Source organism: Rosa rugosa, chromosome 4 (genome assembly GCF_958449725.1).
Source record: "Rosa rugosa chromosome 4, drRosRugo1.1, whole genome shotgun sequence".
Taxonomy (NCBI): Eukaryota; Viridiplantae; Streptophyta; class Magnoliopsida; order Rosales; family Rosaceae; genus Rosa; species Rosa rugosa.
The window spans coordinates 3,876,069-3,901,928 of record NC_084823.1 but is presented as its reverse complement, the minus strand read 5'-3'; the positions used below and the strand labels follow the sequence as shown (position 1 = coordinate 3,901,928).

The 25,860-nt window shown below is 38.4% G+C and overlaps 2 protein-coding genes and 2 long non-coding RNA genes across 5 annotated transcripts; 1 reads left to right on the top strand and 3 right to left on the bottom strand.

The window, feature by feature from the left end:
• The first annotated feature begins 2,561 nt into the window (after nt 1-2,561).
• LOC133744189 (uncharacterized) lies at nt 2,562-3,125 on the top strand. Its single transcript, XM_062172330.1, has one exon. It carries the CDS (start codon nt 2,562-2,564, stop codon nt 3,123-3,125), a length of 564 nt encoding a protein of 187 aa, XP_062028314.1.
• A 1,792-nt stretch (nt 3,126-4,917) lies between these two features.
• LOC133743289 (F-box protein AUF2) lies at nt 4,918-6,230 on the bottom strand. Its single transcript, XM_062171156.1, has one exon. It carries the CDS (start codon nt 6,095-6,097, stop codon nt 5,105-5,107), a length of 993 nt encoding a protein of 330 aa, XP_062027140.1. The 5' UTR covers nt 6,098-6,230; the 3' UTR covers nt 4,918-5,104.
• Nucleotides 6,231-16,397: 10,167 nt separating this feature from the next.
• LOC133741907 (uncharacterized) lies at nt 16,398-18,803 on the bottom strand. Its single transcript, XR_009862226.1, has 3 exons — nt 17,156-18,803; nt 16,690-16,826; nt 16,398-16,589 (listed from the first exon to the last, which is right to left on the bottom strand). It is a non-coding gene; the product is annotated as an uncharacterized LOC133741907 (long non-coding RNA).
• Nucleotides 18,804-18,936: 133 nt separating this feature from the next.
• LOC133741928 (uncharacterized) lies at nt 18,937-19,688 on the bottom strand. 2 transcript variants are annotated; one of them, XR_009862247.1, is made up of 4 exons: nt 19,539-19,688; nt 19,362-19,446; nt 19,209-19,281; nt 18,937-19,025 (listed from the first exon to the last, which is right to left on the bottom strand). It is a non-coding gene; the product is annotated as an uncharacterized LOC133741928 (long non-coding RNA). The 2 variants fall into 2 exon arrangements; XR_009862246.1 differs by having other exon boundaries at nt 19,209-19,276.
• Nucleotides 19,689-25,860: the final 6,172 nt, after the last annotated feature.

Below are 25,860 nucleotides of genomic sequence, written 5' to 3'. Positions count from 1 at the left end.
TAGGTCCTAATGTATAGATCACCTCTGCAACATTTCAGCCAAATTGGTGATCATTAAGGTATCCAAAACTTCAAATTACAACAATGTAAACGAACGGTTCCGGTTGGACAGATTCGGTTCGTTCGTGTAAATTGCAGTTTTGGACGCCTTAACGATCACCAAATTGGCTGAAATTTTGTAGAGGTGATCCATACATTAGAACCTAAAAACTGAACGGTTAAGATGTGAAAATGTGATCGGAAAGTGGGTGAAAACAGTAAATCCGTTCCATAAGAAAAACTAAGGACATCCTTACCTAAGAAAAATCCTATATATATATATATATGTGTGTGTGTGTGTGTGTGTGTGTGTGTGTATACGGAGCCGTTCCAAAGAGGACGTCCGCACTTTCGTTAAAGTGCGGACGTCGACGCTGCAGCCCCGCTCAGGCCTCGATGGCGCGGCGCCGCTTACTGGATAGAGGCCAGAGGTCGGATGGACCGGTTTGCAGTCGGGTGGAGTCGCCGGCGACGTAGTTGCAGCGCTGCCTAGAACCTGCAGTTGCAAGTGAGGACGCTGCCCAGAAACCTGCAACCTCGATCTCCTCCGACCTCGATCGCTGCCCAGAAGCGGTCTGGGATGCCTCCGGCCGGACGTCCGCTTCAGTTCCTTCCTGTATATATAGAGAGAGAGAGAGAAAAAAAATATCACAAATGGTCACTGTGTTATGACTCATTTGACACTTAACTCACTGTATTTTCAACAATATCACTTAACTCACTCACGTTTACATCCGTCTTTCACTTAACTCACTGTCGTTAATTCTATAGTTAAAAAGCCATTAAAATTGAGGGTATATTCGTCCAGAACACTAAAAAAATGCATTTCTAACTTTTTTAAAAAAATTCTGAAAAAAAAAAAGACAATGTTTTTTTCAAATTATACTTAAATTAAAATAAAATCCTTTTTTATTAGAAAGTTCAGAAATTAAAAAAAAATCTAATAAATTTAGAATTTTTTAAAGTTAAAAATGTATTTTTAAGCGTTTTGACAAATATACTCTCAATTTTATCGGCTTCTAACGGTAGGATTAACGGCAATGAGTTAAGTGAAAGATGGATGTAAAAGTGATTTTTTTTTAAAAAAAAAAAAACCCCACCCATTCCCACCCTTGATGGGGCTCGAACTCCTGACCTCTTATATATGAGACCAAAGCCTTACCACCCCACCAAACACACACACCCATGGATGTAAAAGTGATTGAATTAAGTGATATTATTGAAAATACAGTGAGTTAAGTGTCGAATAGTTTGTCATATATATATATATAGATCCTATCCAGAGCGGAGCTCCGCTTTGAAAATTAACGTGTGAAGTTCGATTTTTGGGTCACTTTTCGGTCGCATATTCACATCTCGACCGTTCAGTTTTTAGGTACTACTGTATAGATCATCTCTACAAATTTTCAGCCAAATTGATGATGGTTAAGACATTGATAATTGCCTTGAAGCTAGTACGGTTAAGGTTGACAGATTCAGTCCGTCCATTGGTTTAAGCGAGTTAGATACCTTAACGATCATCAATTTGACTGAAAATTTGCAGAGATGATCTATACACTAGTACCTAAAAACTGAATGGTCGAGATGTGGATATGCGACCGAAAAGTGACCCGAAATTCGAACTTCACACGTTAATTTCAAAGTGGAGCTCCGCTCTGGATAGGATCTGTATATATATATATATATATATATATACAACCTTGCTCAGGTGCGGATATCCGCACTTAAGCAAAAAGATACGGATTTCCATATTTTACCCACTTTTCGATCATATTTTCACATCTTAACCATTCAGTTTTTAGGTACTAATGTATAGATCATCTCTACAAATTTTCAGCCAAATTGATGATCCTTAAGGTATTCAAAACTGCAAGTTATACTTCAACACCAATCTCTTTCGTATTTCTCATTTGATATGCAAAACCCTGCTAATAACAAAAGCCTCGTGCAAAACCTCCTGAAAACCCCAGATCAACAAAACACTCATGGTCATGGCACACTCTCTCAGAACCTAGTCGCTTCTTCCCAGGCCCTGTTTTCACAGCTCACTCTCCCTGTTGTTTTACTCGTCCAAAACCTCAGAATCAAATCCAACAGCTGAATACTTAATTAACCACCACCAGTTTTCCCCTGAAGCCCGCTTTTAAGGCCTCGTCAACTATCGCTTATCTCAGAAACTCAGCAGAGTCGGATTTGGTGCTTTCATTTCTCAAGGAGAGTGGTTTCTCCAAAACCCATCTCGAGGGAGTGATTCAAAGGATCCCCAGAATTCTATGTGCCAATCTCGACACTTCCATCAGACCCAAAATCAAGATCTTTCAAGATTTGGGCTTTTCGGATTCCGACATTGCCGAGATTATATCCTCTGAACCCTGGATTCTGTGGCGGACTGCCGATAATCGGCTCGGTCCTGCTCTTCTGGTGTTGAAGAGCATTCTGGGTTGCAATGCTGATGTGTGTAAGCTGTTAAAGTTATGTGGGCGTTACCTCCAACATGGTTTGGAGAAGAGTTTGAGGGCTAATATGGAGTTGTTAAAGAGTTTGGGTATAGGTTCCACGCAGCTTGTTAAGTATTCGTTTCGATTTCCTAGATTGTATTTGCATAAGCAGGAGACCATTTTGGAATTTGTTGAAAGGGTTGATAAAATGGGGTTTGATAGGAATTCCGGGATGTTCATATCAGCTATTGGGATCCTTAGTTCTATGAGGGTGGAGACCTGGGAAATGAAGGTGAAGCTTTTCCGGAGTTTGGGGATTTCGGAAAAGGATGTCTTTGCTATGTTTAGGAGGTCGCCCCATGTGTTTGGTATATCTGAGAGGAAACTTAAGGAGGTAGTAGACCTGCTGGTCAGTGCTGGGAAGTTTGACATCCCGTTTGTGATTAATAATCCGGAGTTGCTTATGTATAGTGTTGAGCGCAGGCTGAAACCAAGGCTAAAAGTTTTGGAGATTTTGGAAAAGAACAATTTACTTGATGAAAAACCTAAGTTGACCACATTCTGCAAGTACTCCGAGCAGAAGTTTGCTGAAAGATATATTCTTCCTTATGCAAATGAACTTGGGAAACATATGAGTTATGAATGCTGAATTGAACACAATTTGCAAGTACTTGATCATGAGATATGTACTATGAAGATCCTCAGCGGGGTTTCCTGTAAAGTTAACTTTGGTCTCTTGGACTTTGATGAATGGCATTGAGGTGGAAGAGCCAAGAATTGAAATTGAAGGCCGTGAATGTTATTGGAGGTATTTCTTTGCTGTACTTGTATTTCTCTATTGCTCTCCATAAGAAGGCCATAACTGTTACAGTAATGTTGCTGTGAATCAAGTTATAATTTGCTCATTGTATGAAAGTCTTGTGAACTTTGAATCCATTGAAAAGAGCCATCGGTTTCAACTCAACCATATTTGCTACTCAAACTTACTAAATGGTTCTTTTAGGCTTTCACTATCCAATATCTTGAGATAAGATTAGTCCGTTTGCTCGGTAGTTAACTTTTACAGCTAACATATATTTTTGGCTTCGTTGTTTCCTTTTTGCATATTTCTTTGGGTGATTTATGTAATTTTTGTTTCTCAGATAGTTGGATTTCAACTTTCATTGTAGCCTGCAAATTATTTAGGCATTATCAACTCTATTCATAATACAATTAGTTTTATTGAGTTGACCTATTTGAATCTGAACACCCAAATTCACGGTAGAGTTGCTTATTATCATATGTCATATCTAATAAGATTTACCAGAAGGCTTTGAAGGTTAGGCCTTTATTGTAATACCCTGTGTCCTTGTGTGTAGCAATTAACAAAACTGTATCACTTTTCTATTGTTGCCTGTGTGGCTGTTTTGCCTGACAAAAAGACATTAGACTACAAATATTAGACTATAAATGTAGTTGCATGAAGATTAAATGCACCTTATAGGTTTTTTAAGTAAGATGATGAAACTAATTTTAAAAATGTGGGAACACCTGCAACAGTTGAAGGTGGGAGGAGTCTTATATTTTGCTACTATAATCTGATGGATTTTGTTCTGTGGTGTTGTTTATTACTAAGTGGTGGGGAGCTGAGATAAGAGTTGCTCATTTTCTAAAAATGGATAGTTGGGTCTGGATAGAGGGAGGGAAAGGGTTAGAGATTTGTCATTCTCATAGTTCATGTTGGTATTTTTGCCCTGCTCTAGGGCTTACTGGTGTTTATAAAATTTGCAGTTCTATGTTTTCTATTGAAATCTATTCGAGTGACCTGTCAATTTCAGTCTGTTACATGCCTCATTTGTTTCTGGGGTTGTAAACATTGTTGCTGTAGATCCATTAGCTGGCTGGGTCTATATTGCAAAAACTGCTATATGAATTAGAATGCCTCAAGTATTGGGAAATAAATGTGAAAATTTGCATGCATCTAAAAGAAGCTGCTCATCTGAAGATGAGTTCCTGTGTTCATTCCCCAAATTGTTGCCAATCACCAGCTTCCATGGCAGTGTTACATGGTCAGTGAAACTGCATCTAACCAAGGCCCTTGCAACTCCCATGGCCCCAGATGCTCGGGTAACTTTGTGTTGCTCCTGGTTTGTACCTTCAAGCTGGTGAATTGTCAGTACAGGAGACTATCCAGAAGAAACTGTACTTTAACAGGCTTGGTATCACTGAAGCCGCTCCCTTTTGGTAACTTTGTGCTGTTATGGTTGTATCAGTGCGGTAAGCTTTGCTTGTGGGTTATTTAGGCACTTGTCTAGGAAGATGAAGCTGACTTTATTCGAGTTTAAATTGGGATGACTTTATTCGAGTTTTGGTCTAAATTGAATCAATTTGGAGTCCTTTATTTACAACTTAATGCATTCATGCCCCAATACATTGATCATTCTAGACTTGAACAACCATGATAGTAACAAGTAACCGTAGGAGTCTATTTTCATAAACATGATCAAAATACAACAAGCATGTACAAAACATCTAAAACCTCAGCTACCACTGCCATTAAACCAAAACCCCCAACATAAACAGCCGAAATCGAACAACTTTACAGTACACTGAGCAAAACAGTTTCTGATTCCTGCAAAGCAATGCAGCTCAGAATGAGTTCATTTCCAGCAAATAGCTTCTGGCCTTGAGCAGCTTCTGCGCAACCTCCCCATACAAACCATTCCCAAATGCCCTCAACGCCAATTCCCCATCCTCCACCGCCATGTCGCCACCGCCGCCTCCCAAACTGGGCCGGACCACCACGAGCGTCGCACCCTCGACCCAAAGCCCGCCTTTGAGCTCCAATCTCGGCACATGCCTCATCCTCATCCTCACACTAGGCACTCTAGTCCTGCACCTATCCAACCCCTCCTCCTCCTCATCAGCAAACTCCTCACCTTCTTCTCTACACTCCCTCAACCCCTCCTTCTCCATCACCACCGTCCCCTCCGCCTCTCTGTCCCTCAGAACCAGACATTCGAGCCCGCTCTGCTCCCTCACCACCTCCTTCAGCAAATAGTGCCTCGCCGACGCCGCGATCAGAGCACTGATCGTCCACACCACCCGCACCTTCAGCCCGCCGGCGAAGTCGGGCTCAGCTCCGGCCGTCACCGGCGACGGAGTCTCCCCGACGGATCGGAACCCCAGGATGACGCAGGTCCGGAGGGTTTTCCCGAACTCGGCTCTCCACTTGAGAACGGTCCCCTTCTCGAGGCGGAGGTCGCCGGAGGGGAGGTCGATCGTGAGGCGCTTGACGCGGTGGAAGCAGCGGAGGATCTGGGCGGGGCAGTTGGGGATCCGGGTCCGGTTCGGGTTGTTGTTTTTGTTGTTGGGCTTGGGGGAGACGAGGCTGTGGAGAGACTTGAGGATGTAGCGGAAGGCGGAGGCGAGGAGGTTGGAAACGTCGTCGTCTGAGTCGGAGTCGGAGTCGGAGGAGATGACGCGGTCGACGGTGAGGACTAGGGAGTCGGTGTGAGGGACGAGGGAGTTGAAGCGTTTCGAAACGGCGAGGCAGCGAATGAGGGTCTTGGTGTCCGAGACCAGGTCGAAGATCTGGAGGATCACCGGGTCCGGCAGTCGATCGAAGCCGTCCATTTCCATCCACAGAAAAAGTGAGAGAGAGAGAGAGAGAGAGATTTCGGCGCAGAGGTTTATAGCGAGAAATGGGAATGTGGAGAGCAGAGCAGAGGAAACGAGGCACAGGGAGTTGCTTTTCTCAGTGGGAATGAAAGCGTGGGGTGTGGGGACCCCATTTTGACCTGATAGGAGCGGAATGCTACTGGGTCCCGCAGATTGCTTAGTGCCGGCTGCAGTAGTTTTGTACGCGAAATTTCTACGGTGTTTCGGAGTATTGAGTATATGTCGAGAGTTGTTAGTTATTGTTGTGTTGCGGTGTGTGCTGTATAATAATGATATAATTCTAACGATTCTCGATACCCCATTTCTGTAGTATGAGTGTGTCGAGTCGTTGGTTATTGTTATTTGTGCGTTATATAATGAGATAATTTAACGACTTTCGGTTTTTTAAAGTTTCGATAATGTAGATTTTTGGACCCCGAGTTTCAATACTGTGAACTTGTTACTTGTGTAGAGGCGTCTAATATGTTGGACTTGCGGTTGTTTTAGGGAGGAAATCAGCTGTCCCCAAACTCCCTATCCCAATCCTGTCCCACTAATTATAATTTGACACGTAGCAACTACTAACAACCTACTAACTCCGTCAACTCATTTAAAATAAAAATAAAAATACTGAATATTTCTCCTTCTCCTTCTCCGTCGAGGTCCAACTGAACCCAAAAGGAAAAAATTTCAAATCTAATTCATTCCTACTTTCGCAAGATCAATGAGATGAAAGAATAGGCAAGAGCACTTTGATGTAGCTTCGTACATATTGTTCTTTCTTTTCTTTCAATCCCACGAAAACCAAACTAATGGTCAAGGGAATGAAATTGTATATATCAATTCAAAAGCTTCGAATCAAAAAGGTGCCCGCAAGTAGAAACCATCTCAAGGATCCCCCAACGTCTAAACGGTTTGCAAAATGGTGAAATCAATTTGAAGGGTAAAACTTGAAGCTTCAACCCTTGGTCGCAATTCGGTAAAAGATTGAACCAGTTTGAGATTGGAATTAGTGTGAGAAGTGGGTTGTTCACTTGCAAGTGTGGGTAATATAGCTTTTAGTTTGGGTAAAGCTTAATTTAGTTGATACATGTTCAAAAGTTTCAGATTAAGAATTGATTTGGGTATGAAATTGATACGCGTTCAAAGATTTCAGATTGAAATTTGATTTGGGTATGAAATTAATACATGTTCAAAGCTTAATTTAAGGTTTCATTTGGATTTCAATCAAGAATCTGGGTTTGGAGAATGATACGCTTGGTTTTACAAAAGAAGAGAAGATGATGAGTTTTTGATCTGATAAGAAGAACAACAAAGAGAAGGCTGGGTTTCTAGAAAAAGAAGAAAAACAAGGGAAAAAAAGGTTGGGTTAATTGCTCTCGATAGGTTTTCAAAGTTTTTTTTTTTTTTTTTTGGAGGTCTCTGATTGCTCTCTGATGGAGGTCTAACTACCGATTTTGAAGGTATATATATGAATAGGTTGTCAAATGGTTGCAGCCTCCTAGTGGCAGAATGAAGCCAAGTGTCACCGGATTTATTTTTCGGTGGCAACATAGTGGGAAAGTTGGTATTATTAGTCTATTATGGCTCCGTGTGAGCATTATCTTTCCGGTATGTCGCCAAATTTGTAAAGCAAATGGAGTAGCCAAATGTGCACTCTTTGCTAATTGGTGCATGATAGAATACACAATATTAGTAGGGACTTCTGATATTATTTTGGAATGTTCTCTTAAGGCTTCTTATAATTTGGGGTTTAGGCTTTATGTCCCCCCCCCCCCTTGTATTCTATGGTTTCATTAATGGTTATGGCTTAAGGGCAGCCGTTTTGGCCCTACCTAAAAAAAAATGAATAGAACACTCTAAAAAAAAGTTTTTATTGATATTATTGGATGATGGGTATTATGGGAAAATTAGGGAGGTGTAGATAGCATATTGTTATTTGTAAAAGTAAGTTGGAGGTCTATTAAGTGGGGATGTCTAAATACCAATTGTGGATGTATGAATAAAAGCTCCTCACCCCTAACAGTGTTAACTCCTTTTGAGATAGAGGACACATGTCAAATTACTATTAATGGGACAGGAATTTTAGGAACAGCTGATTTCCTCCCGTTGTTTTACTAGTTTTCTTTCATGAGATTTCCTTCTTTGGTGGCAATTAAATGTGGGGAGAAAAATTGGTATGCGATGTAGGAATGGAAATTTCTTCATAAGTGCGGTAAAGGCCCACAGATTTTGGAATTCTGAAATTGAATATCTTGCAGATATTAAAGCTAGAAAAAATAAAGCCCCCCTTCTTTATTTCCACTATGGCCCCCGTTGATTATTTCTTATATATTTCATTTAATACCAAACTTTACAACTCAACTAATTTCCCGTTAAAAAGTAGTTAGAATTTTGAGTATTAATGTTAGTCACTCAAACCTATGGCCGGAAAGCGTCGCTTTCTCCGATCTCAACTCGGGACTAGTGTATATTACTAAGAACCTCGTTAAATGCATAAGATAATAATTTTTTTAGAGATCCTTAAGGATCCAGTGAATATATGAAGTAATAATTGATGAAATAAATGAAAGAAATATTGTAAAAAAATATTAATAATTGATGAAATAAATGAAAGAAATATTGTAAAAAAATATTAATAATTGATGAAATAAATGAAAGAAATATTGTACAAAAATATTAATAATTGATGAAATACATGAAAGAAATAGTATATAAAAATTAAAAATACATATTAATTAAGATAATTTTTTTTTTTTTTATCAAATCAACAACTCATATACAACATAGGGTTTCGAGTTCCCAGCAGCTGCTCGTCCTCTGGTCGGATCCCGACCTGACTAGTGGCGCTTGATGTCGGGTATCTTCTCCTCACTGTTTCTTCAAGGGTTGCGGTGTTGGCTTGCCAGATTACTAGGGTTAAAGTCCCGCGAGTGTAACAGAGTGAGGTCAAGGTTAGATCGAGACCTAGGCGTAGAAGATCGGCGTTGGGGTCAAGTCGGCGTCAGCGTTTCCATCTTTGGTTAGGTTGGTGTGCAGATCCGGTCGTCGGTTTTAGATCGGAGTTGATCATCAGGTGGTGGTGATCGGAAGAGCTAGTGGTTGGACCATTGCAGTTCAGGCATATCTGTTATGTTTGTTGGATCATGTCGTGGAAAGGGTGGCCGCCGGAGATGGTGGCGATAGGTTGGCAGCGGAGGCATGAGGGTGCTCCTATCAGCCTCGTTGCCTGGGTTTGGGCGTTGTGGGTTCAGTCTCAGGGCCCATTTGAGTAGGTCTGATTCTATTCAAAATTGGGCCAGGATGGAGGGTGTTTTGACACCCTCATCCATTACTTAGTGCTTCATGCTAGCCTGGCCCGAGAGTTTGACCTCATTGGGTGATGTTGAGCCCTATGGTCTCTAAAGTGCAAGTCGTAATTTGGATCATGGTTCTACCAAATTCACAATCTCCATGTTCATCTATGGAAACTTTTTCCACAAACCCATATCCTAAAACCATTGAAACAGAAGACCCTTTTTGCCAAAATTGAAAATAATTTGGTGAATTTTGAGAATACATACATACTTACATAGTAGATGATTGCATGCCAGCCCGGTTGATCTTCAACTTGGGTTAGGATTGAAATTGCAGATTCTGGGTTCCTGAATCCCATTTCTGTTAGGATTTCTTTCATCTTCATCGCCAGAGCTGCTCCGTCAGTGATATGTGCTTGGAAGACCCGAACTCTGGGTTCGGGTGGAAGCCCTGTTTGTATTATGCTAGAGGGTACTGCAAGAATGGAACTAGTTGTAGATTCTTGCATGGTGGAATTGGGGACTTGGGTTCAGATGGTGCTCCACTTGTTGGGTCACCCAGCAAGCTTGAGATGAAGGACCAGTCATGCCATGAAGCACTTCTCAGATCCAAGTTTGCTCAACAGCAAAGACTGGCTGCAGCTTCCCAGCTAATGGCCTCGGCCAACTCTTAATCAACAGTCATGATGAAGCCGTCATTTAAAATAGATGGTCCAGATTTCGCAATTTTCTATTTTAAAATAAATTTTTTTGGGTAATATCAATTGTAAGGACGAGAATAACCCTCAAAGTTTGCCACCTAGCAAACGTCGTAACGGCCGAATGGGTTCTAGGTACTAATGTTGGATCGGGGAGTGAACATCAGGTACCAATGTGACATTTTTTCTCTTTTAGCTATGCAAAAAAAAAAAAAAAGAGTAAACTTTTTTTTTCTCTATTTTTTTGTACCTCATAATTAATGATTTCAATAATTTTTTAGTTTTTTGTTAATTGCTAGCTCTTTCTTTCTTTTTTTTCTTTTTTTTTGACAAATGTAATGGATAGACTTAGATTTAGGTCATAATAGCATTTCTTTTGTTCTCTCTCACCAATATGAGTTCAACTTTATGTCACATGATCTTAATCATAGTTTTTTTTTTTGAAAGGGATCTTAATCATAGTTTTAGTTCTTATTAAATATATATATATATATATATATATATATATATATATATATATATATGTTTTAATGAGTATGTAGTCAAATTGAAAAAGGAAAATAGATAAAAATAATAATAAAGAATGCAATAATCTAATATTATCGAATTGAAAAGTCTAGAGAAAATAAGTATAATATTTTTTTGGTATAATTATTATCCTTAATAGTCATTTTATAGTAGGTTATATATGTCATTTAATAATTCATAATAGAGTGAGGTCAAGCTAGCAGATCTGGAAGGCAGACAGTATAGCCGCGGGACAGCTTTGCTCTCGGCCGGGATGCACTTCCCATGCTCATTGCAGGAATGTGACGGTCCAGCTGGTTGTATGTGCTTGGGTGCAGGCCGTGGCCTGCATAATTGATGACAGTGTACAAGCGGCGGCGGAGGCAGTAGCCATGACGAGATTTGGTGCAGAAGAGGGGGTGCCCAGATCAATTGGGAAACCCACCAATTGGAGGCCCAAATCACTTATGTGGCCCAGGTCAGGTGGATGGCCCAAATCAGATTGGGAGTATTGGGTGTCCCAAATATTTGGAACTGTTTCTTCGATTATGACCCATTTGTGGACCGAAATGAGGGATCCTAATTCTCTAGGGTTTCGTATTTGGGATCCTGGTGGTTTGATCCATAGCAGTGTATTTGCCCGCAGCATGCAGCAGAAAGGAGGAATCTAATTTTGTTTTTCTTTCTAAACTTTGCCTAATTACTATGTTTAGTTTTCATAGTTGTTAGGCTCGCTTTTGAATAAGTGAGCATTGGTTGTCTAATGGGTGATGCTATCATACCACGTCCTAAACTTGTCTAGAGATGGCAAGGGAAAATATGTATCCGTGTCATTCTGGCTTGAGTTGAATGAAATGATTGATTTGGTTCAAAAAAAAAAAAAAAGTTTGCAGATCTGGAGGTACCAATAGAAACACTCTTTCAAAAATCACTTAATTTATATCCCTTAAAAGTCCAAGTTTTCGGGATCTTGCAGGCTTATTTGGTTGAAGGCCTGATGAACTGAACTAGATTTCCACTTGGTTCTTTTGTGGAGATTGATAATGGATGGGTGAGAAGGGTGTGCAATATGTCATCATTTTAAAGACAATTTTCACTTTTTGATACGCTTGAGGTTGAGCTCAAGTATTGTTTGTAAACTATTGGGACCTAGTTTAAACCACAACTGCATGCTCAGACAAACTACGGTTATACTTGTCAAACAAGCATTTTAGGGCTAAGAGTATGTAATGTGGGTTTAGTTCTTTGATGCATCATTCTGGTCTTTGACCATTCATGAATTGGATGACTTCTTATTTTTCTTTTCGTTTTTCTTTTTTTCTTTATTTAGTGTTCGTGGTCAATAAACAAATCAAGTCCTTTACAATTAATTTCATCAAGACTGTTTGCTATTATATGTCATCAAGAGGAGCTTAAATTATTCAACTCCAAACATATTCAAACCGCAATTGACGACCCATTCAGATTTGTAGCCCCGGAGAAGAGAAGAATTTTTTTTTTTTCTGTGGTTTCAGTTTTCGTACGTACACTATCCCAACGACAAAACCAAATTGGAATATACAACATACATAATATTCTGGCTACTCCTCCTTCCACGTACTCAGGCCACCTACTTCTTCCAGCACATTTCTTAGGTTTATGGGGACACCAAGTCCCAGTGGTGGAGCAATGTTGGGACATGGTGGTTCTCAATAATTATTTATACATCTTAGTTTGTCTATTATATGATTAGGTAATTCACCCAGAGCGGTAAGGCCTACCAGAGAGATAAGTTTTTTTTTTTTTTTTTCTCACAATGAGAAGTTTTATATACACATCCATATTTACTAGATACACATCCATAATTTTTTTTGAGTGTTTCTAAATGTACCCAGCAAATTTCTATGTAGACCCAGCAAATCAATTTTGCATGAAAATATATTTATATCCTCGTATGTAATGACAATAATAGTCATATAATTTTCACTTTTACCCCTATATTTGTACCCAGCAATCTTCATCCCTTCCCCACAAACGCTTGAAGAAGAAAGCCCGATTTGAATGAAAATGGTCATAAGGTGGAAGAAGAAGTACTGTGATTGAAAAGCCGTTGATGAGGTACACCCAGTCGGTATTGAGGCCTAAGAGCCAAGTAGCTAAGTCTAAGTTGACAGACAAAATGAAGAATGGTGCAGTAATCCATAGATGGCTATTGATAGCGAACCTAATACGGGTTGTGATCGATGGTGATTCCATGAATGAAGATGAGTGGATCTGAACAGCCTTTGGTGAAACTAGAAATCTCAATTTGATTGAAAAGGGTGATAAGGTGGAATGTGAGGTAAGTGAAAAGCCGTACATGATTATTACTAATGTTGCTTTAACTTTATAATTTTATTGGTATTAAGGAAGAAAAACTGCAGAGAAAGGGCTTATAGGAGTGACTACTTCTGTGAGCAATGCAATTGAAGTTTGGAACTGCTGTGAGCATTTTGCTTGGTTTAATTAAGAAAAGGGCATAATTGGAAAGCCTGCCGGGTGTAGATAGAAATTTTGTAATTTTACTGGGTGTAAAAATTTTGCTGGGTCTATTTAGATATTTGCTGGGTACATTTAGAAAGACCCTTTTTTTTTTTCATCATCTTCCTTAAACTTCCTCTTCTGCCCTTCTTTCTTATTAGGAAACTTTTATTTACACATCTATTTACTTGTGTTTTTATCCAATTTTCCAATTTCCTTTTAAACTTCATCTTTTAAAACAATTAAACTGACGACATCAATTCATTAAATCGACCATCCTCCACCTCGTCCTCGCATCACCTCTACCACACCACCCACCTTTGATGCCACCAGTTGTTCACATTGTTGAATGTAAATTGGATGGAATAGAGTCCATCTTTAGGTTTCAATCTTCATATATACACCTCTGGGTTGATTTTGATCCAAACATAAACAAAGAATAACACAACAATTGGATTAAAATGTTTGATAGATTATTAAATAATTAAATATTGTTTAGTCTTAGAACTTTTACCCAAAAAACACTTCAGTCCATGCTCTTCTAATTTCACATGTTTAATTTTTGTATTTAATTATCAATTTTAGACCAATAGGTCCATTCCGTTACACTCCGTCCAAAAAATCTGTTAACTTGCTGACGTGACAATCCTTCCACATCAAAAAGTCTATTATACCCTCACTTTTTTTTTTTGGTCAATCTATTCATCTCTTCTTCCTTCTTCCAGATCTCTCTTCTCCAGAAACCTCAACACGAGATGGAGCTGCAACCTTCCCCTTCTCCTTCAAAACCGGCCCTAACCATCTTGCTCACCCTAAACCCTAATCAACGACCAATTTCAAGTGAACCCCAACCGGCCTCGTCGGGCTAGAAGCCTCATCACAACACTGCCAAACCCCAAACGACCTCGGCGAAGGAGTGCTCTATGGTGGAGCAACTATCTGGGCTCCCATGCTTTCCGATCAGGAGGTGAGCTCGGGTATGTTTTGCCATCGTTGCACCATTGCTCGTGTGATGGTCAGAACTCATTTTTTGTTCCGATTTAAAATTTGATTACATGTTGGATAGGTTGTTGATTCTTAGAGGAATACTGAGAATTTATTAGAGAGCTCGTTGAAATTTGAGGATTGGCTCAGAAGCTTTGGCTGAGAGAAGTATGAACTTGAGTGTATCAAAGTTGAAATCTTTGAGTTACAGTTGCTGCCATTTTTTATGACAAAGTAGGGGATTTGAATTTGGGGAAAATTTTTGGTTTGGTGGGTCGATAAACAACAGGGAGAAGACGGATGAAGGTTTGGTTCATGGTCTTATGATCCTGAAATTGGATGGCTGTGATTAGATTACAGTAAAAACCAGATCTTAGAGGTCTAAGATCTCAATCTGCTTCAATCCTAGAAACCCATGAGAAAGAAATGGATGAAGAAGAAGACCCAGATGCCCAAGTTCAAGACTTGACCATCCGAGAACATTACTTGTCCCTTCCAAGGTTTTGGAGGTATACAACTTTCAATTTCCTCGATACCCTTTTTGTACTTTACAAAATTGAAGTTGTTTCCAGTGTTTATTTGATAGTTTTGATATGAATCGATGTAGGAATCAGAGTGGCTAAGGGTGACTTTGCATAAGTGATTGGATGATGAGTAGTGCCTAGAACAAACCAATGTGGAAATCTTGGAGAAACAGACCGATCTGGGTGAGATTTTGTTGAAGATGGCAATGGAATTGGAATCCAGAGGAGGGAGGGGTAGCAGCAAGAGATGTCGGATTTGAGATTGAAGAAGAAGAGATAAACATAATGAAAAAAATAAAATAAAAAATAAATTCAAAAAAAAAAGTAAGGCTAGAATAGACATTTTAGCGCGGAAGGAGTGCCACGTCAGCAAGTTAACGGATTTTTGGACGGAGTGTAACAGAATGGACCTATTGGTCCAAAATTGATAAATACAAGGATTAAACATGTGAAATTAGAAGGTCATTCCAACATGTGAAATTAGAAGGTCCAAAATTTCTAGTCTAACCAACATTGTGTTTTATATCTTGGTTACAAAAATAGTTGGTCTTAAGAAAAAGAGAAAAATGCACCATCAGTCCTTCAACTCTTGTGCACCGGCCAGTTTGATACCCAGACTCACAACATTATCAATGTGATACCCGAACTAAAAATTTCATATCAGCATGATACTTCCGTCAGTCTTTCGTTAATGTTCCGTTAAAAATGGTCACGTGTCATACAGGTGACTAAAATTTTGAGGGCAAAATCGTACCTTAAAGATTTAAAAAAAAAAAAAAAAAAGAATTATTGGCTTTTTCAACTTGGACCTGACAAAAAAAAGAAAAATATCCAAACGAAAAATCCTAAGCTAGGAACCCAGCACTACTAGAATTTTTCTCATATACATCGGCCAAAAACCGATGTAAAAAAAAATTTGTGCACATGTGTTAGTGGGTGATGTAAAAGATCGCCAAAAAATAGACATTGGTTAAAAACCGATGTCCCATACTACCATAAACATCGAATTAGATTCTAGACTCGATGTTAAACTGCTATTATGATCACAAATTGGTGTTTGTAGATATTGTTAAACCTTCATATTTATGCATTTAATGCTTAACGAAATATAGATCCAATAGCACTAGTATTCATTTTAACATCGTTACTCATTCTAGAAACGATGTGTAATATATTCTTACACATCGGTATTTTTAAAATTTGCCTGCTGTTTATGAGCTTTACGAGTACTTGTCATATATCAAACTATTTAAAAGATTGAATCTACATTCTTTTGTATTAATCGACCGATGTTCATTATTATGTTAAACATCGTTTCTTTTTACGAAGTGATGTCCATTTTTCTATTAAACATCAGTTTATGAGGTTGACACCGATGTTTATTCTTATACCAGACATCGTTTTTCATTTAATAAATCGATGTTCATTGATTTGTTTTACATCGTTTCTTACTTAAAAAGTCGATGTCCATTGCGTTGTTTTACATCGTTTCTTACTTAATAACTCGATATGCACTGAATAAAGAGACGATCGATTTTTGTTTCCAATCTGCTGTATCATCTCTTTAATGACATCGTTTTTGTATTTTAATACTAATTTGAAATAGACGTATATACATCATGTCCTTCACATGAGCATGATATCCACTAACTTTGTAATTGCTGCTACAAAATTGATCTAATCCACATTTGACAACATGAAATTCCAAATAATTTAAATATGGGGCATTGCATTAATTTGTATCCAACATCAGAGATGATAATAGTTCAAAAAATAGGCAAAAAGACCCCAACCTACGTACTTCAAGGCTAGCCTAAAACATACCATTGCAATAAGTGTACATGTAGTTTTGTTCACAGTTGCTGCAATAGTACAACTACTCCAAAATGGTTCACAAAAAATCTAGCTAGCCTTACTCAAAATCACTTTGCTAGTCAGCATCTACAGCAAACTTGCAGACGCCACCCTAACAAGAAAAATCAGATGCACATATTACCAAATAGCAATGGGATTACACACATTAACAAGTATAAGTACTGGAATTGGAATTGGAATAATATAGTTACCTTATCAGTAGGTGGAGGAACAATTTCGCAATCATCCACATTTTCTTGCACCTTTCTTTCTTTCCATCCCTCTCTCTGTTCCTTTTCTTTCTTTCTCCTCCCTCCTCTAACAGACCGTCAGCCACCTATCCTTATCCCTTGAAAACAAAACCAAATGATTAAAAAAAAAATTTAAAAAAAAAAACTAGTAAAACCAAATACAAAATAGCTAACAACTTAAAACAAAAATAACCGCCTCAGTAGATAGACCAAAAAATTAATGTTAAATTGGAACCAGGATACCACAACTCCACTCACATGCATAATATAAACTGCATATATTATGAACTACCTAGAATTTCACAAGGAAAATCAACTCAGACCTATAAAGTGCTATATATATGTTCAAAGCTAGTATCTAACTTAGTTCCAACACTCCAACGAAAGAATACACTCAAAGGAATGAATTAAAAGAGCAAGGTCTTACCTGATAAGGAAGAAGAGCTAAAAGAGTAGTCAAGATGAAATCTCCTTAAGGAAGATCCAAGTGAGATGAAATCTCCTTAAGGAAGATCCAAGTGAGGTAAAATCTCTTCAAAACAGATCCAAGTGAGGTTAAATTCCCTCAAGACGGACCTTAGTGAGTGAAATTAATCTCGTCAAGGAGGTGAAATCTCCTCAAGACGGATCCAAGTGAGGTGAAATTCCCACAAGGTGTATTAATTACAGTGAGGTGAAATCTCCTCAAAGCAGATCCAAATAAGGTGAAATCCCTCAAACGAGGATCAAAGTGAGGTGAAATGACTGAAATCTCAAAGCAGATCCAAATGAAGGGAAATCTCCCCAAGGGGATTTAGTCCCCTAGAAAACAATCATGTGTGGTAGCAAAGCTATGCATATATAGTTAAGCTCAAAAAGGTATCAAACCAAAAAAGAGAAACAAAAGAACCATGTTACTAACAGCAGAAATAGCAAAGACAAAACACAATTAACACTTAAGTAATGAAACTTGGAGAATTTGGAAAAACAAATATATAGAGCCCGACACTCAGTTTCTCCTTGCACCTCCAGAACAGCAAGTCATTTGCAACTTGGCCATGGTAATCAAAGCTGAACTAACTTTGGCTATTCTCTTACGGTCCCCTCCTAACATTTTACCTTTCCCATCATATAATCAAACCTCATTCCCCCTGCTAAATTTTTGCTAGCCTATCTCATATATATGCAATAACATTTGTGTTCCAGTAGTAGTAATTACCAATTGGAATTTACCTCCTTTTCCATGAGATCCTTCTCTTCTCCCAGCTTCTTTCCCTGTTCTTGCATTACAGCCACACCAGCATGGGCAATCTGGTGTTGGGCTTTATAAACAGTAGTACATTTCTTTTCCGATATGAGGTCCTAACAATTTTTGTTTATATAAAAAACTCCTCCTTGCTGGTTTTGACAGCTACAGCTAAAGGATATTGTGTCCATCGATTAATAAATAAGATCTCCAACAAGGTTAAAGATACTGTTGCAAACAAAAACATAACGTTGCACACTTTCTCGTAGGACTATATATAGAACCAACCCCCTTCAATTTTCACCTGAACTTTTACTAGTCATCTTCAGTATAACAAAATTGAGCCTGCATCTAACTTATGAGAAGACTCGTCAAACTCACTTTCTATCTTACTTGAAAACAAACATACAGAGGCAGCAAGGAAGAAATTACCCATATAAAGATTGATAATATGTTACAAAACTAGCAGAGAGATGGCCATACCTTCTCAATGAGAGCTGTCATGGTTTCCATCATGAACTGCGTCTGCACCAATTATGTAAATATTAATCACGTGAGATAAATCCAGTATCTCACACTTGCAATACGAGACAAGCAAAAGAATTCATAACATTATTCTGGTCTACAAGAGTAAAATAGAGACGGAGAGAGAACCCAAAACAAAACAAACAAAATGAACAAATGAAGAAAGGCCATGTACATAATATGCAGGTTGCAGATGAAGAGTAAACCATAAGATCATCTTTGAAAACTTAAACACTATTATAAGTTCACATACTATTTAGATTGTCACGGTTCAAGGTTTAAAAGTTAAACTAGCTTTGAAATTTAACTTTTCTATCATAAGTTCACATAAGTTCACATGAGTTCTATATATGAATCGATCATTTTAATTTACTTTTTCTCATATGCAGGGACATCTTCTGAACTTGTTATGGAACCAAACAATACAGACTTTTAATTCCACGGTTTGAGAGACCTTATCTTCTTAGCAAGGAAAATTACAGCATCAACTGTACCCTCTGCATATATTGATCTACCACAAACATTATGCTGAAACTCAAAAGAAACTCTACAAAGGAGAAAGTATTCAAAAGAACAAGATTAAAACATTACACAAAAAGCAAACCTAGTCATTTCCTTTGGGATGTCCCAGAGTTTCAGTTATAAAGTAATAAGACACGATCAAAAGTATGTAACACCAAAATGAACCTATATTAACTCAAGATAGCAAACAAAGATGATGAGAACACACCGCTTCCCCACTATAATTCATGTAAGCTTGAGGCTTCACCACCAAAATTGGTACCTCTCCAATGGAACCTGTACTGATCACACCAAGAAATCTGAATGAACACCAACACGTATAAGAGTATGAAAATAAAAGTTACAAGGACTGAAGACCGACCTATTCCAACCAGTGCCTTTGACTGAATTGTATTCATCACAATGCCCTGCATTTTGGAAATACTATCTATCATTTCAAAACCAACCTGAGATGCAAAAACCACATGAAAAAGCTTAGTCTTTGCATAGCACATAATCGAAAAATAACTAAACAAATAAACACATGAGCAAAATTTACATTGTGCCTAGTTCCATGGTACTTATTTCCAGGGTTACCCAATCCAACAATCATCCATGGAGTGTATTCCACTTTAAATCTATCGCTATTCTCCGGCAAGGAAGCTTGTACAGAAAAACTTGTTGAAACTGAACACTTATTCAGAAAACGGGTCTTCGTGGATATGATATATGCAACACGTTTACATGCACAAAACCAGGACAAACATATCAGATTACAATTTGTGGAGAAATTGGCCAGTAACAAAAAAGCAAAGTAGGTTTCACTTACAGGGTACCGAGAGCTTCTTCGGTTTGAGGCAATGGCGGTGACAGCGAGCTCCAAAGGGTGGGAAGACTAGTCGCAGAGGAAAGAGAGAGACCGCTACCATGGATAGAATATAGCAAATAGTACAATGAGAGCTCTATATGGTTCTTATTAGAACCCAAGTAGATGCGTTTTGCAACAAAGGGATGACTGATTAATTGAGAATATATTGAAGCAGCTATGAAGAGCCAATTACATGGATAGCTAAAGTATAAAGAAGTCAAATTTAAGAAAACCCATACAAATTTTAAGGAGACAAAGTGATGAAACAAGATTCCTCACCTCGATGTAATAAAATGAAGAAGGTGGAGCGTGAACTGGAACAGCTGCCGGGTTTGAGATCTGTAAATTTTGAGATCTCGCCGCACTTGATGTTGACCTCTTCGAGCTTGCAGGGGTACAAGGAGAAGTAGCCGTCGGTGAAAATCTTTGCGTTCAACCTCACAGCAGCCATCGATTTCCCATATTTGACTGACAGATTGAGAGAAGGATTGGTTCATAGAAGCAATCGATTTCCTCAATTCGAGAGAGAGATTGAGAGAAGGGTTCTTTTCCTTCTTTTAGTCTTCCGAGATCCGAGAGAGAGAGAGAGAGAGAGCTTGCTCATGGAGGTGATGGCGCCGGCAAAGGGGCGGAGGCGGTCAATGAGAGAAAGAGATAGTAGCGGGAGTGAGCGGAGGAGGGAGAAGTGGTGCTGGTCGTGGAAAGAGAGTGGGAGAGGAAGGAGGAGAGGGCTAGGGTTCGGGGAATAGAAAGAGAGAAAATGGGTCGCCAGTTTTCAATTGTGAAGTTAGAAATAAAGTGAGTTGGAAAAATTAGAAGTGTGGGGAATGAAAATTTTGTTGCCCGCGTTCTTGAAAATTTTTAACTTAGTCTTTCAGCGCGTTTTTGAAAATTTTTGAATGAAAATATAGACATCGGTCAACAGTAAAAAGCGATGTCAGATATATGCATACAAATCGGTTTTTGAGGAATCGATGTTAATGACATTGTTTTACATCGCGTGTATTTCTCACCGATTTAATTGTCATGATGTCTATGAGCATAATTCTAGTAGTGCAGATTAATTCAATGAGTTCAATCCTCTCACTCTGAACTTAATTTCACAGCCAAGGCCAAATAAAAATCCATCAAGCCGGGGAAATCAACAATAAGTTCTGGAAATAAGCTTAATGGATAGTGCCTCAAAATAGGAAACTGATTTCTCGGTGTTCTTCCTCGCCTCTTTCTCTGCAATGTTGAAGTATCTCAATTCATGACTTCATACAGGTTGTGGTTCTTGTTAGATACAATCACAAGAAGCCAATCCCTCACGTACATTGTGCTTCTAGATTATTGGAACTGCTAGAAATATTCAATCATCCTTCAGAATTAGAAGGTGAAGGTTTTAATACTCTCAACCTTCTCTATTCTCATGGCCAATTCCTCAGCACAATCATAAGCCCAGAATCCAAAAATATACAGATTCACATTAACATCAATTGTCTTGTCTTTTTGGAATTTTCTTTCCATCTTACGTAGAAACCTTGAGCTTTTGATTGGATTCTGGAAGAAGTTGTTGATGAGTGGGTGGATGAAGATATCCTTGACTCTGAGCATCAATGTTAGTTTGTTCTTGTTGAATTTGCTGACGATATCCTCGAACAATGTTGCCCGCTTCTTGATGAAGCAGTGGATTCAGAAATCCTTGAGCAAAGTTGCCATGTTCTTGATCATATCCTTGACTTGCATTGTTAATCACTTAATCTGTTCTTCAAGATTCTGTAAAATCACAGGAGCTCAATAACAATTGCTCCAAGTTGATGACGCAGATGACATACCACCCATCGGTAGTTCTTTCCTGGAAACATATGTACAATTTTTGGACTCTACCCTTCTACATCGTCCATCTGGTTCTCCAACAGAGAGGAGAAATTAGAAAAACGATCTGCAAATGCAAAGCCACAGAGGAGAGGCAAAATGGATATGGATTCTCTCTCCTCGATTCGCAGGTCTCCAACTACCACCGCGGTGGCAATGCTTTTTGTAAAACTTGAAAAGAAGCAAAACCCAGATGAGATTAGAGCTGCTCAGATGTGATTTTGAGTGGTTAAAGATCGAAATGCATGAACAATGGACTAAAAGATCAGAGCTTTGAAGATATTTTCATTTAGTGCTTTAGAAACACAATGGCCCATGGCAATAAAACTGAAATGTGCAAAACCCAGACAGCGATTTGAGCTGTTGAGGACCTCATAATTGAAAATGGCACCTGGGTTCTGTTTCTGGTTTGTGTTTTTTCGTTTCTTTGTTACAAGTTGCCAACCAAGAAAAAAAAAAAAAAAAAAAGAGGTGAGAGGAAATTATAAAAAAAAAATTATTTAATTAAATAATTAAAATGTTGGTAAAAATTGAGGGTTATTTTGGTCATTTGGCATCTCTGTTTTCTCCACGTGCTTGCCACGTCAGCTCTTTAACTGAAACGTTACGGAAATTTAACAGAAGTATGTCGTTGATAGCAATATAAGATGATGTGCTCATATTTTCCTATATTTCTTTGCCTCTTAATCTTAGTATTTATGCTTAGTCCTCCTTATTTCGAGTCATTTATGTTGTTATAGTGTTTTTGTAGGTTTGTCTCATAAAGAGAAGAAAAGAAGCTAAAATGAGCTAACTAGAATTAAAAGACGCCCAGGTCCCAGAATCTGTCTGTGCAGAACATCCAACTTCGCCGAATTACTGGGAGTTACCCAGATCGAATCAGACAATGAGTCTTATATGCATGGAAAGCCACAGATGTCTACTTTCTGTATAATTTTACGGATCTCGTTTTTGATACTTCTGGAGAAAGTTATGATTATTTGAGTGAAGATAGGTCAGACAGGAAATCTGCTCGGGAATTTACAACCATTCGTGGAGAACTCAAGTTCCGTGACACAAGATTGTCAAATCCTAATGTTTAAAGGAAGTTAATTCAGATGAAGATTAAATGATGAACTTATTCCTACTTTTATTGAAGATATTTCAAGATTTTCCCATTCCAAATGAAGAAAGGAATCTAAACCTAAGTTTTACAAGGAAACATGAAGCCAAAGATGAGCAGAAATCTTCCCTATATAAGGGAGCACGAATTTACATGAGAGGAGGAGTCTCAGGAGCACAATGTAGACGCCCAAGGAGTAGAGACGACTCATCCATCTTCCCTTTCTTTTCCCCTTCCATTCTTTTTATGTCTTTCCTATGTTTTATTTAGTTATCTTTTGCTAAACCTTTTTCTAGGGTTAAGATGATGCCTTAGCATGATTGTTTATGTACTTTGATGATTTATTGATGGATTTATAGTTTCTTTATGATGAATTCTTAGTCACTATTTGAATTGATGCTTTATGTTTAAGTTCTTTGATTGATCACCTTAGGGCTTTGCATCTAGTAATTAGAAGATGAATTTGAGACGTACCTGCAATATAATTCAAATTAGCTTCTTGTGATTAAGAGTTGTGAATTACATTATTGTCGTACCTGAAGTAATGGTTTGCATGATTCTCTTGTTTTCTAAAACATAATGAGTCCTATGTGTTAAATTTATGCGGTACCTGGATAAATAGCATGTTAGGATATACGACCTCTGCCGTACCTGGAGAGAATCATACACTTAAGGAAAACTATGGTCTAAGTGCCGTACCTGGACTTAGATACGAGAATTATCATCAAAATGAACAAAAGAATCTGTTAATTGCATCGAAACATAAATAGGATTGTTAGTGGTTGATTCTGAAACCCTAGGTTTTATCATCTTTGCTTTTCAACTTATAAACTTTATTTTGTTTGTTTGTTTGTTTCACATTATTTCTTTATTCGAAAAATCTAAAAACAATACTTTCGTTATCTTAATTGTTCATTGTGTTTTTGTGATTTTGTGTTTGGATTAATTGAGTTAGGATTTAAATTGATTATCAATCCTCAGTTGGAACGACCTCGTACTTGCACACTATACTAACGACGATTAGTGCGCTTGCGAGTTTTAATTAAAATTTCACAACATAAGACTTTAGGTATCACATTGATACATTTGTGAGTCTGGGTATCAAACTGGCCGGTACACAAGAGTTGAGGGACTGTTGGTGCATTTTTCTTTAAGAAAAATATATCACATTTCTAATCTTAACCAACAGTTTTACATTAGTTCTTCGGAGCTATCCATGGTTAGCTCTGGGTTGGCTGTGACTCGTTCACTGTAAGTCATAACAACATAGGATTAACAGTAAGTCATCACAAAATATAAACTAACAGAGACAGAAAAAAGAGTAAAGGAATGGTTCCAGAACATAGAGGCAAATTTGCAATAGTTTTTTTTTTTCCTTCAGTTGAGAACAAAGGGGCAATGTAATTTATAGCTACATATTATTGAGGATAAAGAAAGAGTATGAAGATTCCATGATAGCTAATGGTCTTAATCTAAGCAAGGCACATTTTTTTTTGGGCTAAATACTATTTAGTACCCTGTGGTATGGGTCCAACATCGATTCAGTCCCTCGACTTTTAATTTCATCAAAAACACCCCTACAATATCATTTTCTCATCTAATAGGTCATTCCGTCAGGATTCCGTCAATTTCTGCCGTTAACTGCTGACGTGGCATTCCAACTCAGCAAAAATGGGGCCCACATGGAAGTCAAATTCCCAAAATGACCCTGACCAACTGAAATGGAAAAATCTAAAATAAACTCAAGATTTTGCAATTTGAGAGACTCGAACCCACGTCTAGACACATGCCATTGAAAGCCAAAACCACCCAACCACTTGCATGGTACTGATATGTTTCCACAAAAATAATATATATTTGTATAACCAATTGGATATGGAAAAATCCAAAATACAGTCAAGATTTTGCGGGTGGGAAGACTCAAACCTATGACTATTGGTATACAATTAAAAGCCCCAACCACCAGACCACTTGGATGGTATTGACATACTTCACCAAAAATAATATATATATTATACCCAACCGGATATGAAAAAATATGAAAATAAACTCTAGATCTTGCGGTTGGTAAGACTCGAACCCACCCCAACACATATGCAATTGAAAGCCCCAACCACCAGACCACTTGCATCAGTTGCATGATAATGATACATTGCGACAAAAATAATATGTATAAAATATATATTATTTTTCCATATCCGGTTGGGTATACAAATATATAGTATTTAGCCCTTTTTTTTTTTTTCAGACTTTGATTTAGGCATGTTAGGGCAAGTTCACCGGGCATCCTATTGCTCGGGCACCACGTCAAAAGCAGCAGAAATGGTGACCCAGCTCCACTATTCACACTTCCACCGGGCTTGGGGCAAAACCACAGTGGGAGGCCCAGGTCACGAACTCGGGGAGGAGGGTGACTGAGCCCGTGACCCAGGATGCCAGCCTAGCCCAAAAGGAAGCAGCTCGAGGAGACGCGCCTTGGGGGGGAGTGAGCTTCAGTTTCTTGTCTTCTAGAGGCGACAAAAGCAGCAGGCGCGTTGCTTTCCTTATTTTGTCGTTTTGTGGATATGTGCGGCTACGTGGCTTGTAGCCGTTGGAGTCCCTGTGCAGATTTGAATGCAACGGTCCACAGATCTGGACCGTTGCTTATGAAAGTGAAATGGATCTGACGGCTGGAGATCAAAATCGATTTGCATAGGTTAAAAAAAAAAAAAATACCGTTAGATTTCAACGGTAACAAAAAAAAATATAACCAAAATTTTCTATAAATACCTAACCTCCTATTTTACTTCTCACACCAAAAAAATCATCTTTCTTCCTCAAAATTTTTTTTGTTCCTTCTCCTCAAAGCTTTCATACTCTACAATTTTTTTTATTCCAATATGAGTGTACGAGGCAATACGATTGTCCAACCAGTATCAGATCCAAGTATTGACGGGACACGTTGTCAGACTAATGAAGACATTCAATTGTGCAAGTCTTGGAGGGCTGTTAGCCAAGATCTGTCAAAGGGTACGGAACGAAGAAAAGATGATCTATGGATAGATGTACGCCAAC